This window comes from Neomonachus schauinslandi, chromosome 6 (genome assembly GCF_002201575.2).
Source record: "Neomonachus schauinslandi chromosome 6, ASM220157v2, whole genome shotgun sequence".
NCBI lineage: Eukaryota > Metazoa > Chordata > Mammalia > Carnivora > Phocidae > Neomonachus > Neomonachus schauinslandi.
In genome coordinates, this window is record NC_058408.1 from 9,177,159 (window position 1) to 9,192,738 (window position 15,580).

A 15,580-nucleotide genomic window follows, 5' to 3' on the forward strand; every position below is an offset into this window, starting at 1 on the left:
TGGCTCCATGTCATAATTATTCTCCATGCTGGTATCCTCAGAAAGATCTTTATGATACAGGCAATAATGATAGCTACATCTAAATCTTTCCACTATTGATTCATCCTCAATTTCCTTCTGCTGTAGATCTTTTTGAAGCTTGGACAGCTGGCTGAAGTAGCGCTGGTATTGAATCAATCATATCGTCCTTTCCATCCTTTCTTTCTGAGCAGTTAACAAAGTCCTTACTGGGCGCCTGGGTGGCTCAGTTGGTTAAGCGACTGCCTTCGGCTCAGGTCATGATCCTGGAGTCCCGGGATCGAGTCCCGCATCGGGCTCCCTGCTCGGCAGGGAGTCTGCTTCTCCCTCTGACCCTCCTCCCTCTCATGCTCTCTGTCTCTCATTCTCTCTGTCTCAAATAAATAAATAAAATCTTTAAAAAACCAAAAACAAAAACAAAGTCCTTACTCCACCCCTCCTGCTGCTGAGGATGCGGTCAACGAGCCCCTGTGCTTTCTTCTCTTTGTCCTGCTGTTAGGATGTATATTCTGGTAGAGGGGAAGGGAGTTTGATACTAGGGTCAAGAATCAATTTACTAAGGTTCTTTATTAATACTTCAGAGGTAATTTGAGAGGCAGCTGAGCCTTCCTGGGAATTCTCTTCACTGGGCATCTGAGATGATCCCAGGGCCCAGGCTGGGTAAAGCTGCTTTGGCAAATCCACTGAAAGCCTAGTCACAGACCAAAGCTCCTCCAAGATCTTTGGGTTCCAGTGGGAGGTGATGTTCAAGACTCAACTTGCTACGAAGTAGCCTGGAAAGAACTTTATAGCCCAGAAAGAGTGAGAAAAACCCAAACTCCAACAAAGCGTGGTATGGCAAGAGAAAGAACAAAACCAAAAAAATAATTTTTTTTAAAAGAAGCTGCCTTCCTACTGGGTATTTACCCCAAAGACACAAATGTAGTGATCCGAAGGGGTACGTGCACCCTAATGTTTATAGCAGCAATGTCCACAATAGCCAAACTATGAAAAGAGCCAAGATGTCCATCAACAGATGAATGGATAAAGAAGATGTGGTATATATATGCAATGGAATATTATGCAGCCATCAAAAAACCCCGAAATCTTGCCATTTGCAACGACATGGATGGAACTGGAGGGTATTATGCTAAGCGAAATAAGTCAATCAGAGAAAGACAATGATCATATGATCTCACTGATAAGGAATCTGAAAACAAGACACAGGATCATAGGGGAAGAGAGGAAAAAATGAAAAAAGATGAAACCAGAGAGGGAGACAAACCATAAGAGACTCTTAATCTCAGGAAACAAACTGAGGTTTGCTAGAGTGGTGGGGGGCGGGAGGGATGGGGTAGCTGGGTGATGGACATTGGGGAGGGTATGTGCTATGGTGAGCGCTGTGAATTGTGTAAGACTGATGAATCACTGACCTGTATCTCTGAAACAAATAATACATTATATGTTAAAAAAAAAAAAAAGAAGAAGATAGTAGGAAGGGAAAAATGAAGAGGGAGGAAATCAGAGAGGGGAGACGAACCATGAGAGACTATGGACTCTGAGAAACAAACTGAGGGTTTTAGAGGGGAGGGGGGTGGGGGGATGGGTTAGCCCGGTGGTGGGTATTAAGGAGGGCACGGATTGCAGGGAGCACTGGGTGTTATATGCAAACAATGAATCATGGAACACTACATCAAAAACTAATGATGTAATGTATGGTGACTACCATAACATAATAAAATAAAATTTAAAAAAAAGTATTACAGAATTCGTGACATTATCAATAGCTAATAAACATACAACTGCTATTATGTAAAAAAGAAGCTGCTTTCCCCTTAAAAAGAAATTGTTTCCCCAGGGGAATAATTCCTAAAAACATCACATTAGCAGGTAAAATAAATGCAAGCAATTTATTTTGAAATGATAATGTAAATTGTTTATTAGCAGGAACCTTAGGATTTAGTACAGGGGAAAATCATGCCTCAATCCCTCCATCTGATAGAAATTCTATACACCCTCTTACTACTGAATTTTGGGAATACAACCTCTAAGAAAGCTGAGGAAACTTCAAGGAGAGAAGAAACTAGAAATATGAAGAAGCTACATTTATGTTTTAGAATGACTTGTTATCCCAGATGACAGGCAAAAGGAAAAATTTAAATTCTAAAAGGAAATACTCTAAATAAAAGGAAGCTATATTTCTTGTAGCTATGGGAATCAACTAGTACCAATGATGACATCTATTCTGACCACAGAATGAACAGACATTAAGCCAATCTATTATACATTTTTACTTGACAGGATTAGGTTGTGTACAACAAGGTAACATTATTTAAGAAAGGAACACTTCATCATTTACCTTAGTCAATAACCAGTGTCTTTTCTGTCAAGGAATGGAAATCAATAGAGGAGGCAACTGGGTGGTCAGATCCAACCAACAGTTTGGGAGATGGAGAACATTTTCAAATAAGGAAGAGATGATCAAAATAGCAGGTGCCAGTCTATAGATTAAAAGAATTAGGTATCCCATGGCAGTCCTACATTCTGAGTCGTCTTGAATGGAAAACCAATTAATATAATCTTGAAATTTTATGTAGATTTGGTAATGGAGAGGAAACAAAATTTAAACTAAATGCCTGAGGCAGTCTTCTTTTATGGAAAATCCAAATAGTACAGATAAAGGCCTAGAATGAATATATAAATTCAGGACCCAAAATAAATTAAATTTCAAAAATTTCCTCCCATATCTCCAAGTCACTAAGAAAAGAGCTATCCACCCCAACTCACTCAAGCTTCGGAATGCCTGCCCTCCCTTCCCCAGCCATCTTCTGAGGATATCTGCCTCCTACCATAGTCTTTGTCGAGGGTCAGCCTTTCAAAGATTCCTATCACCCCTGCCCTGCCACTACTGACCTAAAAGGCAGCCAATCCATATGCCTTCTCATGACCTATGGTGTAAAGAGATGAGCTGAGCCAACCAGATTCCTTCTCTCAGAAATTTAAACCAGAAAATCTTGGAATAGTAAATCAACTGTGGGAGCAGAAACAGAAAAATTACAATATAGCACTGGCTCTCAAACTTTAGTTTGTCTAAGAATATCTGGGAAGCTTGTTAAAATAGCAGACTCCTGGGTCCCACATCCAGAGATTCTGATTCAGTAGTCTGGGAGGAAGACTCAGAACCTTTCACTCTTAATATCTCAAGCAACACTGATGTCGGGGGTCTACAGAGCACATTATGAGTAATACTGATACAGGAAGAACCCTAGGACACAAGCCAAAGTTAGGTGTAGGCAAAACCTAAATGCTAGAAAAACACTATAGAGAAAGTGGGGGAAGTTGAACAACAAAAAGAGAGAGAAGTATATATTAATAGTGCAGCCTCAGGGGCGCCTGGGTGGCTCAGTTGGTTAAGCATCTGACTCTTGATTTCAGCTCAGGTCATGATCTCAGGGTTGTGAGACTGAACTCCACATCAGGCTCCATGCTAGGCGTGAAGACTGCTTTAAGATTCTCTCTCCCTCTCCCTCTCCCTCTGCCCCTCCACCACCTCTCCCCCTCTCTAAAAAATAATTAATTAATAGTGCAGCCTTAAAGATATTGGAGTCCACTGTCTCACTTCATCTCAGGGCTTGCTCTGCCTACCAGACTGGCTTTAACACAGTTCCTGCCTTCCTGTAACCAGTTACTTCAGTGTTTCCTGAGTTTTGGATCCCATATATTCTGAAAATAAATCCCTCATTACTTGAGGTAACTTGTATGTAGCCAAAGAGCTAAATAAAATCCATATATCTAAGTAAATTTGTTTCCCTTCTGTGAGAGGGAAATGTAAAACAGCCAAAACATCTGCACCTGAAATTAAGAATGGGGAACCCAGGGGTGCCTGGGTGGTTCAGTTAGTTAAGTGCTGCATCAGCCTCCCTGCTCAGTGGGGAACCTGCTTCTCCCTCTATCTCTGCCCCTCCCTGCCACGCTCGCTCTCTCAGATAAAAATAGATAAAATCTTAAAAAAAAAAAAAAAGAATGGGGAACCTAAGGGGCACCCTGGTGGCTCAGTTGGTTAAGTGTCTGACTCGATTTCAGCTCGGATCATGATGTCAGGGTCCTGAGATCGAGCCCCATGATGACAGGTTCTGCGCTCAGTGGGGTGTCTGCTTGAGATTCTCTCTCTCTCTCCCTCTGCCCCTCCCCCCGTGCGTGCATGCTCTCTCTTTCTCTCTCTCAAATAATAAATAAATCTTTAAAAAAAAATTTTTTTGTTCAAATGTAAGACAGTTCAGCTTCAAATTCATGGTTCTACCCAAGACCATCATCAAAGAGCTTCACCTAGTAAAATCAGTGGCATTCTGCTTCTCTGAAACCCTATCATTGCACTGCATACTCCCCTTGTACTGAAAACTTCCTTTTTTCAGTGCAGCAGGATCATTTTCCATAGCTCCCCCCCACAACTACTGTCTATATTCTTGTAAAGAAGCTCAAGTGGGGACCTGAAGAAAGGGAAAGTAAGGGTTGCATAATAACAAAACTGTAGATAGAGTCATTTCACAGAAATACATTGAATTGGTCGTGGAAAGTTGCTAGAGATGAACAGCAAATCTGACTCTATACTTATTAGCAACTAGTTCAAAGGGGGAAAAAACTCATCGGTTCAAGCAAAGTCCACAAAATAAAAGTAAATCAATTATTTATGAGAATCACTGCTTTTCTTTCCTTTTTTTTTTTTTTTTTAAAGATTTTACTATTTTTAAGTAATCTCTATACCCAACATGGGGCTCAAACTCACAACCCTAAGATCAAGGGGTTGCACACTCTACCAACTAACACTGCTTTTCTTGACATTGAAAACTAATAGAGGGCACCTGGGTGGCTCAGTTGGTTAAGCGACTGCCTTCAGCTCAGCTCATGATCCCAGGGTCCTGGGATCGAGTCCCGCATCGGGCTCCCTGCTCTGCGGGGAGCCTGCTTCTCCCTCTCCCACTCCCCCTGCTTGTGTTCCCTCTCTCACTGTGTCTCTCTCTGTCAAATAAATAAATAAAATCTTAAAAAAAAAAAAAAAAAAGAAAACTAATAGAAAGCTTCCATAACTGCTCATCAAGAGAGCATCGTGACATTGTAAATAATGTTCTCAAAAGTATTCCACAGTAGTATTACAAGAAATTCTATCTGGCTGGGTTTTTCACAACATGTCTAACAGTACAAATGACAAGGTGAAATAGAATAGAAGCAATTTTAGGGAGTCCAAAATAATGCGGTGTAGGTTTACAGATTCCTGATAGTCTGGCTTAATCTCAGAGTAAAATTTACAAATCTAGAGCATGGATAGGTTGTCCTTTAAACAACTCCTCATAAACATTACATCTTTAACTCTTGGTAAGATGTCGATAACCAACACTTCACAGGCATTATTTCTCTTAACTTCTGATACTTTCTGGTGAGCAAAAAATTCAAGGTTGCATTCCATGTTCAGGTAATTTACATTTTAGACAGTTTGTGTTGTCAGTTTAAGGGCAGAGAGCAATCTGCTTTCCATTTTTATATCTTTCCTATCCTTTACAGTAAAGCTACTTGAAAGAATGATCCATGTTCAGGGCGCCTGGGTGGCTCAGTTGGTTAAGCGACTGCTTTCGGCTCAGGTCATGATCCTGGAGTCCCTGGATCGAGTCCCGCATCGGGCTCCCTGCTCGGCAGGGAGCCTGCTTCTCCCTCTGACCCTCCCCCCTCTCATGTGCTCTCTCTCTCTCATTCTCTCTGTCTCAAATAAATAAATAAAATCTTAAAAAAAAAAAAGAATGATCCATGTTCAATGTCTTCACTTCCTCACCACGCATTATCTCCTCATCTAGACAATCTGGCTTCTGTCCCCCATCACGCCACTGAAATCATTCTTGCTACATCACTAACAAGAACTCCCATTTTACCTCTTAGACAATTAACACCTTGGACCCTCTCTGTCCCCTGAAACCCTCCCCGCAGCTACAACGACAAACCCTTTCTGACTTCTCTGGCAATACTTTTGCAGAGCTCCACTTCTGCTCCCTCTGTTTCCTCAAGACTATCTCCATCCTCAGCCATTTCCTTGTCTTACTTTACATGGTCTCCCCGTATATGAACTCCCCGTGTGGGAACTCAATTACTATTTAGAAGTATAGGATTCTAAAGTCTGTTTATAGCCTTTATCCCTCTATGCTAGCTCCAAAGCCACACACCCAACTGTGTACCAAATATTTCCGCCCTACTGTCACCCGAACATTTCAAATCTAACAGGTTCAAACCTGAAATCATCCTCTCTTTTCTTCCCCATCCCAATTTGCTACTCCTCCAATATTTCCTCTCCAAATCAGAAATCTGGACTTCTTTGTAGACTCATCCCTCTCTCCACATGCTACATCTAAACAGTCATCAAATCCTGTTATTCCTACTTCTCTAGATCGGCTGAATCTCTACCTTCTATTCCATTACCACTGCCTGTACCTAACTAAGTTCAGGTTCTTGCCATTTTTGCACCTGAGTTACTTAAAAAGCCTCATGACTGGGGCGCCTGGGTGGCTCAGTCGTTAAGCGTCTGCCTTCGGCTCAGGTCATGATCCCAGGGTCCTGGGATCAAGCCCCGCATCGAGCTCCCTGCTCGGTGGGAAGCCTGCTTCTCCCTCTCCCACTCCCCCTGCTTGTGTTCCCTCTCTCGCTGTGTCTCTCTCTGTCAAATAAATAAAATCTTTAAAAAAAAAAAAAAAAAAGCCTCACGACTTCCTGCCTCCAGAATTATCCCCTCTCCCATTTATCTCCAACTACTGCCAGAGTTATCTTCCTTAAAATCTGATGTCAGGGGCACCTGGGTGGTTCAGTTGCTAAGTGTCTGCCTTCGGCTCAGGTCATGATCCCAGGGTCCTGGGATTGAGCCCCACATTGGGCTCCCTGCTCAGCGGGAAGCCTGCTTCTCCCTTCCCCACTCCCCCTGCTTGTGTTCCCTCTCTCACTGTGTCTCTGTCAAATAAATAAATAAAATCTTAAAAAAAAAAATCTGATGTCAATCCTCTGCTTATGTCCTTTAATGGTTATGGAAAGATGGAAAGCCTTCTGGATACAAGTTAAACTCATTACCTTAGTTTAATTTATAAAGATCTTTATGAACAGGCTCTACTTATCTCTCTAGCCTCATCTGTCTATACTTTATACATACCTTCTTTTGTTTGTTATACTAAACTATTTATAGTTCCAGGTATACACCTTGCTACTTGATCCCCCCATAGTTTTGTATATGCCTGTCCTGCCTAGAATGTATAGGGCTTAAAATTGAATGCTAAAGTAACAAATGACCAGGAACAAACCCCTTCTCTACCACTAACTTAATCCCATCTATCACTGAATGACTGACTGAGGGCAAATTACTTAATTCAAGCTTCATTTTTCTCACCTATAAAAATGAAGTAACACCCTTCACTACTACATACAATTAATTGCTAAGAGAATTCTAAAACATGTAAAGTGTTTACCTCAGTGTGTTGCACATGGTAAGTGCTCAATAAATTTTGACCACTATTTTATTTATTTATATTTTTATTTAAGTAATTCACACTAAAGCTTCAAGATTCAATATTATCTCTTCAAGAAAACCTAATCCCCTAGTTTGGTTTAGATATCCTTTCTCTTTACTTTTTTAACACTCAGAATATATCTCTACGAACACACTTACCATACTGCACTGGTCTGTTTTCCCTCTCTAGACAGACTTCCTAATAGAATTTTTTCTACTTTGTTTCTCTATGACCCACCAGAGCAACTGACACAGAGTAGACATACAATACCATCCTGCCACAGAACTAAATGAGTAGGCCATTTAGAAAACATCGGAAACACTAAATTCAAAAGCTTTAACCAGAACAGGATAGTGGCATAGTCCAGCCCGGAAGAATTCCCTTCTAGGATATAATGGCAGTGACGTACGTAGAGACATAGTTTCTGAACAAAACACACAGTTTCACAGTTTTTTTCCTAATCTCAGAAGCAGAAAGCATCATAAAATATAAATATAAATCATACCTAATCATTTATAAATTGTCTTTTTGGAACAGAATTACATTCTGTAATTAAGCTCTAAATTACACTGAAAAACCAGAAACATGTCATTCCTTTTCAGACCAGATAAAAATTACTCAGCAGTAAATTTCCTACCCTCTGGTGGATTTCCATCACCAGTCAATTCTCCATAAGGAAGTCATGGCAACAACACAAGTAACTCAGCCTTAACTGGAAATAATCATCTCAGATATGAAAAAAAAATACACTTTTACAAACTGTGCCAAGAATCCTCAGCCAAATTCAAAAGCCACAACTGTCAGCATTATTTTATTAAAACTAAAATTTCAAAAGCTAAGAGCAAACAGCAGCAACTGCTTGAATGTACCCTACAAAATGGACAAGAGAGAATCAAGTAAGATAATGTATGCAAGTGCTCTGTAAACCACAAAATTATACAAACATGAGTTACCACTGTTAACAACTTTATTAATTTTCATCACCTAAGAATTTATTTTTTCCAATTCTAAATTTTCCAAATTTCCAAAATTTATTTTTCTAAATTTTGTGTATACGAAATAATTCATCTTACCTATTTTCTTTTTTTGTTGTCGACCAGCTGACTCTGTTATTGTTTCCTTCTTCTTTTCCACTGTAAACAACACAGTAACAGTAAAAATTAATTATGCATTATACTAAAGAAATGAAGGATGCTTTATCACAGCTGAACCAATGAAAGAAGCTCACAAGAAAGTTACACACTGCCTTTCATTATGGTCCTGAGCAAGTCAACCAATCTGCTCCCACAGCTGCTGACAGAAGGCAGACACAACAATCTAAGACTAAGACAACAACACTGGAAGCATCGTCACTCAAACACCCGTAAAGGATTGCATAAGGACACAATAATAGTAACTACTGAAACATAATAAAAACTAAGATGGCTTTCAGACCATCAGCTGAGGGTGACTGCCGTAGGTTGAGTCTAAGCACAATTTTCAAATTCTGCTCTCTCAGATAACTAAGGTTAATTATAGTTCCACTCTCATATTCACTATAGAAGGTAGGAATTCATTTATTCACCTATTGGTGCCTAAGTAATTGGCATTGTTCTAGGTAGATAAAAAGATAACCATGATTCTTGCCCTCTAAAGAGTAATCTAGTGAGGGCAGATAACTGAATAACAATTATAACACAGAAAACTGGCAAGACAGACATATGCGTAGGGTAGGGAGATCAAGAAAATCAAAAAAGCTAAACCCAGGGCACCTGGCTGGCTCAGTCAGCGGAGCATGCAACTCTTGATCTCGGGGTTGTGAGTTTGAGCCCCACATTGGGCATAGAGATTACTTAAAAACAAACAGACAGAAGAAGCTAAGACCAACTTCTTTGAATGCATTTCAATTACTATGATGATAGAGTAAAAATAACCTTGTAAAGAGAAATAATGTAATATATTTATATTTTATATTTACTATCTTTCATCTATATACCTATCATAGTCCACCTATTAATGGACTAAGAATAGGTATGTCAAAAATTACCTTTACTTAGTTTATTTACATTCTTTGTTCTGTATAATATCTTAGCATACTTCCTTTACTAGCAAACAGTACAGTACATGTATTATTTCTAAAAGTTGCATCAAAGAGAATTGGCAGGTAAGACTTTTTCTCTTAGTACATTAATTATGCTACCTGAATTCTAAAATTGGTATTACTACTTTAACAAAGAGATGTAAACTTCGATTTGACTCCAATATTGCAAGTGAAACAGTAAAGTGGTGACTAAAATAAAATGTGTGTGTGTTTGTAGTTTCAATATATGCACTGGTGTCTAAGTACCAGTACTCTTTTATGCAAATAAAAAGATAAAACATGACATATACCTATGGGGGAGAAAGACATTTAGAGTGAACCTACTAGTATGAGATCATAAAAGGAAATTAAATCAAATTCTACAAGATGTTACGGAATAACATTTTAAAAGACAAAATCGACAGAAAACATTGAATGTTTTACTCTTTATCATTACTATTAACCAAAGAAACAAAAATTTTTCTTTCCCTTCCCAGAAGGACCATAACATAACTACTTAGCACTTAACCATAACTGCATAAAAAACAAGAAGGCTAGAGAACAGAAACATAAGATGGTACTGTGAACATTAACCTGGTCTTCTAGGGGACTGGACTGAGGCTAGATAAATCTGTTCTTAAGGAGACGTCTATGGATAAAGTAGAGCCCATAATAGGAAGATCTGACCTTTCTGAAAGACTAAATAAGGTTTTGAGAGCTAAAGAATGAGTAGGAGTTTACTAGACAGAATGAGTAGGAGTTTACTAGACAAAAAGAGAAAGGAAAGTTATTCCAGTTAGAGGGAAGAGCAGATAAGGCCTGGGCCCATAGTAGGAAAAAGACTAGTCCAGAGGATGGAAAAAGGGCCCGAGTGGCTAGAGAATAGACAGCAAGGGATAACCTGATACAGGATGTAGTTGCAGGGGAAGGGAAGAGGCACCAGACCATGCTGGACCTTGCAAGCCCCATCTTTATCCGAAAAGCAATGGGGAAAAACAAAGTATTTTGAGAAGAGGAAGTAACATAAGATTTGTGTCTTAAAAAAAAAAAAAAAATTACTTTGGATGTACTGTAGAGAATAAATCTGAGTGGCTGCAGGGAGACCAATGAGGAGGCTACTGCAGATCACAGGAAACATGACAGACGTTTAGACTACGTGGTGGCGGCAGAACTGGAGAGATGTGGAGAGATCGCAAACTTTCCTGGAGGAGAACAGTAACAGGGCTTGATGGTGGACTGCACATACAGGGTGAGAGAAGAAAGTATTCAAATCAGCAAATATTTATTGAACATTTACTATGTGCCACTGTTCTAGGTGCACAGGATATATCAGAACAACAACAGGGCGCCTGGGTGGCTCAGTTGGTTAAGCGACTGCCTTCGGCTCAGGTCATGATCCTGGAGTCCCTGGATCGAGTCCCGCATCGGGCTCCCTGCTCGGCAGGGAGTCTGCTTCTCCCTCTGACCCTCCTGACCCTCCCCCCTCTCATGTGCTCTCTCTCTCTCAAATAAATAAATAAAAAATCTTAAAAAAAAAAAAAAAGAACAACAACAAAAACGCTTTCCTAGTGAAGCTTTCATTTTAGCAGGTGGAGATAAACAATAAACAGTAACACAATACATAAATAGATCATATAATACATTAGAAAGTGACAAGAGCCATGGGGGGAAAGATGGAGCAGGGTAGGGGCCCCTGGGTGGCTCAGTCGTTAAGCGCCTGCCTTCAGCTCAGGTCACGATCCCGGGGTCCTGGGATCAAGCCCCACATCGGGCTTCCTTCTCAGCGGGAAGCCTGCTTCTCCCTCTCCCACTCCCCCTGCTTGTGCTCCCTCTCTTGCTGTGTCTCTCTCTGTCAAATAAATAAATAAAATCTTTAAAAAAAAAAAAAAAAGATGGAGCAGGGTATGGGAGATGAGGAGCAGCAGAGGTAGAAGAGATGAGCAGGCTGCAGTCTTAAAGAGGGTGGTCAAGACTCACAGAAGTAAACCTTGAACAAAGATTTGAAGACGATATGGGGCTAACTAAGCTGATATCATAGAGAAGAACATGCTAGGCAGAGGGAACAGCCAGTAGAAAGCTCCTGAGACAGGAGTGTGGCTGATGTACAGAGAGGAACAGCAAGGTCAGTGTGGTTGAAGCAGAGTGTGTGAGAGAAGAATATCAGAGCAGTAACAGGGGAAGCTCCACAGGCCACTGTAAGGACTCTGGCTGTTCCTGAGTGAAAATGGGACACCATCACAGGGTTATGAACAGGGATGGGACATGCTCTAATAGCTTTAAAAAGGATTATTCTGGGGGTATGTGGGTGGCTCAGTCAGTTCAGCATCTGACTCTGGATCTCAGCTCAGGTCTTGATCTCAGGGTCCTGAGTTCAAGCCCTGCATTGGGCTCCACACTGGATGTGGAGCCTACTTTAAAAAAAAAAGGATTATTCTAGCTGTTATCTTGGGAGCAGACTATAGGGAAACAGGAACACTTGTTGGAGGCTGCTGCAATAATTCATGCAAAGGATGAAGGTAGTTATCAATGGAGGTGATGGAAAGTGGTCAGACTCTGGATATGTCTGAAGGCAGCCCAAAAGTATTAGATGTGGGGTGTGAGAGAAGGGTTAAAGATAACTGCACAAGGATTATGGCCTGAGCAAGTAGAGGGATAGACCTGCCACTGACCAAGATCCTGAAAGCTACAAATGCAACAGCCTTAAGGGAGGAAAAAGTATTCAATGTGGACATGTTGGGTTTGAAATGTATATTCGACATTACAGTATAATTGACAAATTAATATGTAAATCCTTATTTGAGCATAGTTGACACACAATGTTAATTTCAGGTGTACAACATAGTGATCCAACTTCTCTCCACATTATGCTATGCTCACCACAAGTGTAGATGCCATCGCTCACCATATAAATGTTATTACAAGGATATATGGATCTTGCATTAAGGAGAGAGGGCTAGGGATATAAATTTGGGAGCCACTGACAAATAGAGCACATGATTAAATTCACCAAGGGAGTGAGTGTAGGGGACTAAAAACAAACTGGGGTGCCCAAAAACAAGAGGTTGAAAAGAGGAACCAACAAGGAAACTGCAAAAAAATGACCAGCAAGGGGCGTCTGGATGGCTCAGTCGGTTAAGAGTTTGACTCTTGATCTCAGCTCAGGTCAGAGTCTTGGGATCAAGCCCCACTTCAGGCCCTGTGCTGGGCATGGAGCCTGCTTAAGATTCTCTCTCACATTCCCTCTGCCTTTCCCAATTCCCCTACCTCTCTTAAAAATAAAAAAAAAAAAAAAAGACCTGCAAGGTAAGAGCAAAACCAAGAGAGTGTGATGTCCTGAAAACGAAGTGAAGAAAGTGTATCAAGGTTTCTGGCTTGCACTATCAGAAGCATGGAGGTACCATTCGTCACGTAGAGAAATACCGGAGGAGGATCACGTTTGTGAAGGTAAAGATAATGAGCTTGGTTTTTAATATGTTGAGGTGCATTATCCACACTGAATACGTCAAGGACCAGTAAACTATAATTTCAAAAGCCCGAGTTTGGTTTCTAATTCTTTGTTTGCTCTATGATATTAGTATGTTATTTAACCTCTCTGAACCTCACTTTCCTTTTCTATAAGGAAAGAATAATATCTATACAACTGATCACAAATGGTTGCTATGTGGATCAAGTGAGATATTATAAGGAAGAAAACTTTAAACCCTTATGAAGACATAAAGATGTCACAGAATACAGAAAGTCAGAGGAATTTTAAGATACAAAAGTTATACTTAATCTTTATAAGGCAGAAAAGAACACTGAAAGCTACATCAAGCCTATAAAGAACCATTCACATTATACCTCTAGCAGTCCCCTCAGCTGTGTCCTGTGGAGTTCCTGCTTTATTCAAAGACCACAAACTGTACTTGTTCTTAACCTTTTACTCAAACTGTCCTTCAACCGCCTCACACAACTGAAATTTGCCTTATCCCTGAAGACACCGCTCACCTGGATACTAATCATAATGACCTGTTGTTCTCCAAACACATCTTCTCACCACAATTTCCATATTTTTGCACATATCTGATTTTCTTCGCCTGGAATTCCTACCTCCAGCTCATTCTCTGTCCAAATTCTAACTATCCAAGAAGGACGACCAGCCATCTCCATCACAAAGGCTTCCATGGCTCCTCACAACTGAATAGGATCTCTTCTTTAGAACCACCACAGCACATAACTCGTACTTCTCATGTCCCTTGCTCTATTGCCATTTGTATTATACATTTTGCATAAAAATATCTAATACTGCATATACCTCTACATAGCCTTCAATTCAAATCGGACTCATCTTTGTATTCCTATAAAGTTTTTTTATCAGTTGGTGCTCGTAAAATATTTACTGTGAACATGCATTCAATGAACTTGACCTGTTGAAACTGTATCTAAAGGATGTTGCCATACTCACGTTTTTTACTCTGTTTCTCCACCTCCGCTTTCAGTCTCTTGTACTTGTCTGTCCTGTAAACCAGGACCCAGGTTATACCTGAAACATTAAAAGCAACATGCTAACAGAAAAAAATGTTTGTAATGGTCACAGCAAACTTACTGGTGGTCACTGTTGGGTGAGGAGGGATTTCAACTTTTTGCTTTATATTTACCACCAGTTAACTTTTTTCAAATGTTAAGACATCTGACTCTTCAACCAAAATAACGGACACATGGTATGAAGGTGTCTCCACAAATACGCAAGTGAAATCGACCCTAAGCCGGACTCCACGCTACCCCTCCCGCTCCTGTTCCCGATTGGCCCCGATTCCCTGGAGTAGATGAGCATCCCCACCATCCCAACCCCAAGCAAGCAAGGCTCGCGACCACTCCCTTGGTGGCGCGAGGGTCCCCAGGCCTAGGATCCTTCCCATGGGGGCTGATCAAACGTCAGAGAAGCAGCCCCTCTCACCCTCGGCAAGAAGAGCCGTGCACACGGAGATAAAAACGATGAGCAGTGTGTCCGCGAACATGGTGCTCATCTTGCACTTTCCTCTCTGCACTCCCACCCGCCAGGGGGGAAGCGCTCGAGAGCCTGCAAAAATTAAACGACAACGACTTCCCTGGATTTCTGGACCACCGAGTAACACTCTCTGACAGACCACAGTCACACTTCCGCTTCCGGGGCACAGCGCCGGAAGGGCTACTTCCGGAGAGTTGCGTGGCCGCGCGAATCTAGCGGGAACCACGCCGGCTCGGGGGCTGGCACTCAAACCGAATCTCGCGAGAGCTGGGACTTGAGTTTTCGCGACGGAAGTGCGACTACGGGACTTCGCGCGGTGGCTCTTTCTCGCTGGGGTGATGGGCGCTCACCTCTCGGCCGGAATCTACTTGGGTGCACTCGTCTGCGCTTCTGCCTCAGCCCCACCTCTGAGACTTTAGGTAGTTTACTGAATGCCTGCGTTAGATGCAAGGCCACGGGTTTGGAACTGGGTACGCGAAAATCAGTTAGTCGTGGCTGCTGGCTTCAAGGAACTCCTGTCCTAGCGAAGGAGAGAAACTTGTACATCCGGTGTGATTAGGGTTTTAATAGAGGTATGGCCAGAGTGCTGCGGTGACCCAGTTGAGGGGGTGGTCAGAGAAAGCTGTGAAAGGAATCGAAGTAATGCTTAGAAGAGTAGGAGTGCTTTGCGGGGGGCCTTTGTAGGCGAAGACGCCGGTGCTGAAGAATACGTGGTGTGTAATAGAGCAGTGAGTGATGTGTCTGGAGAAGGGGTCATAAACCCAAATGCCTCGGCTGGTTGCATATAAATGATCTTATGCGGGCTGGGCAGAAGGAAACGGTGGGAGGTACTAGCATAAATAAGGGAGTGATAATTTTATCCGAAAGGAGCAATTGGTACTCAGATCCAGCCAGTTTCCTTGGGAGAAGGAGCACCCAGTTTTCGTTATCTTCCCGTTTTCCAGGAAAACCCAGAAGTCCTGATTTTATGTGAAAGTCAATTTATAAATGCTGGTAACTCAAGTT

At 41.4% G+C, this 15,580-nt stretch overlaps 1 protein-coding gene across 2 annotated transcripts in view; it reads right to left on the minus strand.

The window, feature by feature from the left end:
- TMCO1 (transmembrane and coiled-coil domains 1) overlaps window positions 1-14,740 on the minus strand; it is a 54,399-nt gene extending 39,659 nt beyond the window's left edge. Inside the window, exons 1-3 of one of the 2 annotated variants that reach the window (XM_021698413.1) lie at window positions 14,525-14,740; window positions 14,033-14,110; window positions 8,603-8,662 (exon numbers count right to left, since the gene is read on the minus strand). In XM_021698413.1, coding sequence (XP_021554088.1) covers window positions 8,603-8,662; window positions 14,033-14,110; window positions 14,525-14,594 — 208 coding nt within the window. In that variant the 5' untranslated portion in view covers window positions 14,595-14,740. Of the gene's footprint in view, window positions 1-8,602; window positions 8,663-10,647; window positions 10,825-14,032; window positions 14,111-14,524 lie in introns of those variants that run through there. The other variant, XM_021698414.1, reaches the window with a different exon arrangement.
- Between the last annotated feature and the right edge of the window lie 840 nt (window positions 14,741-15,580).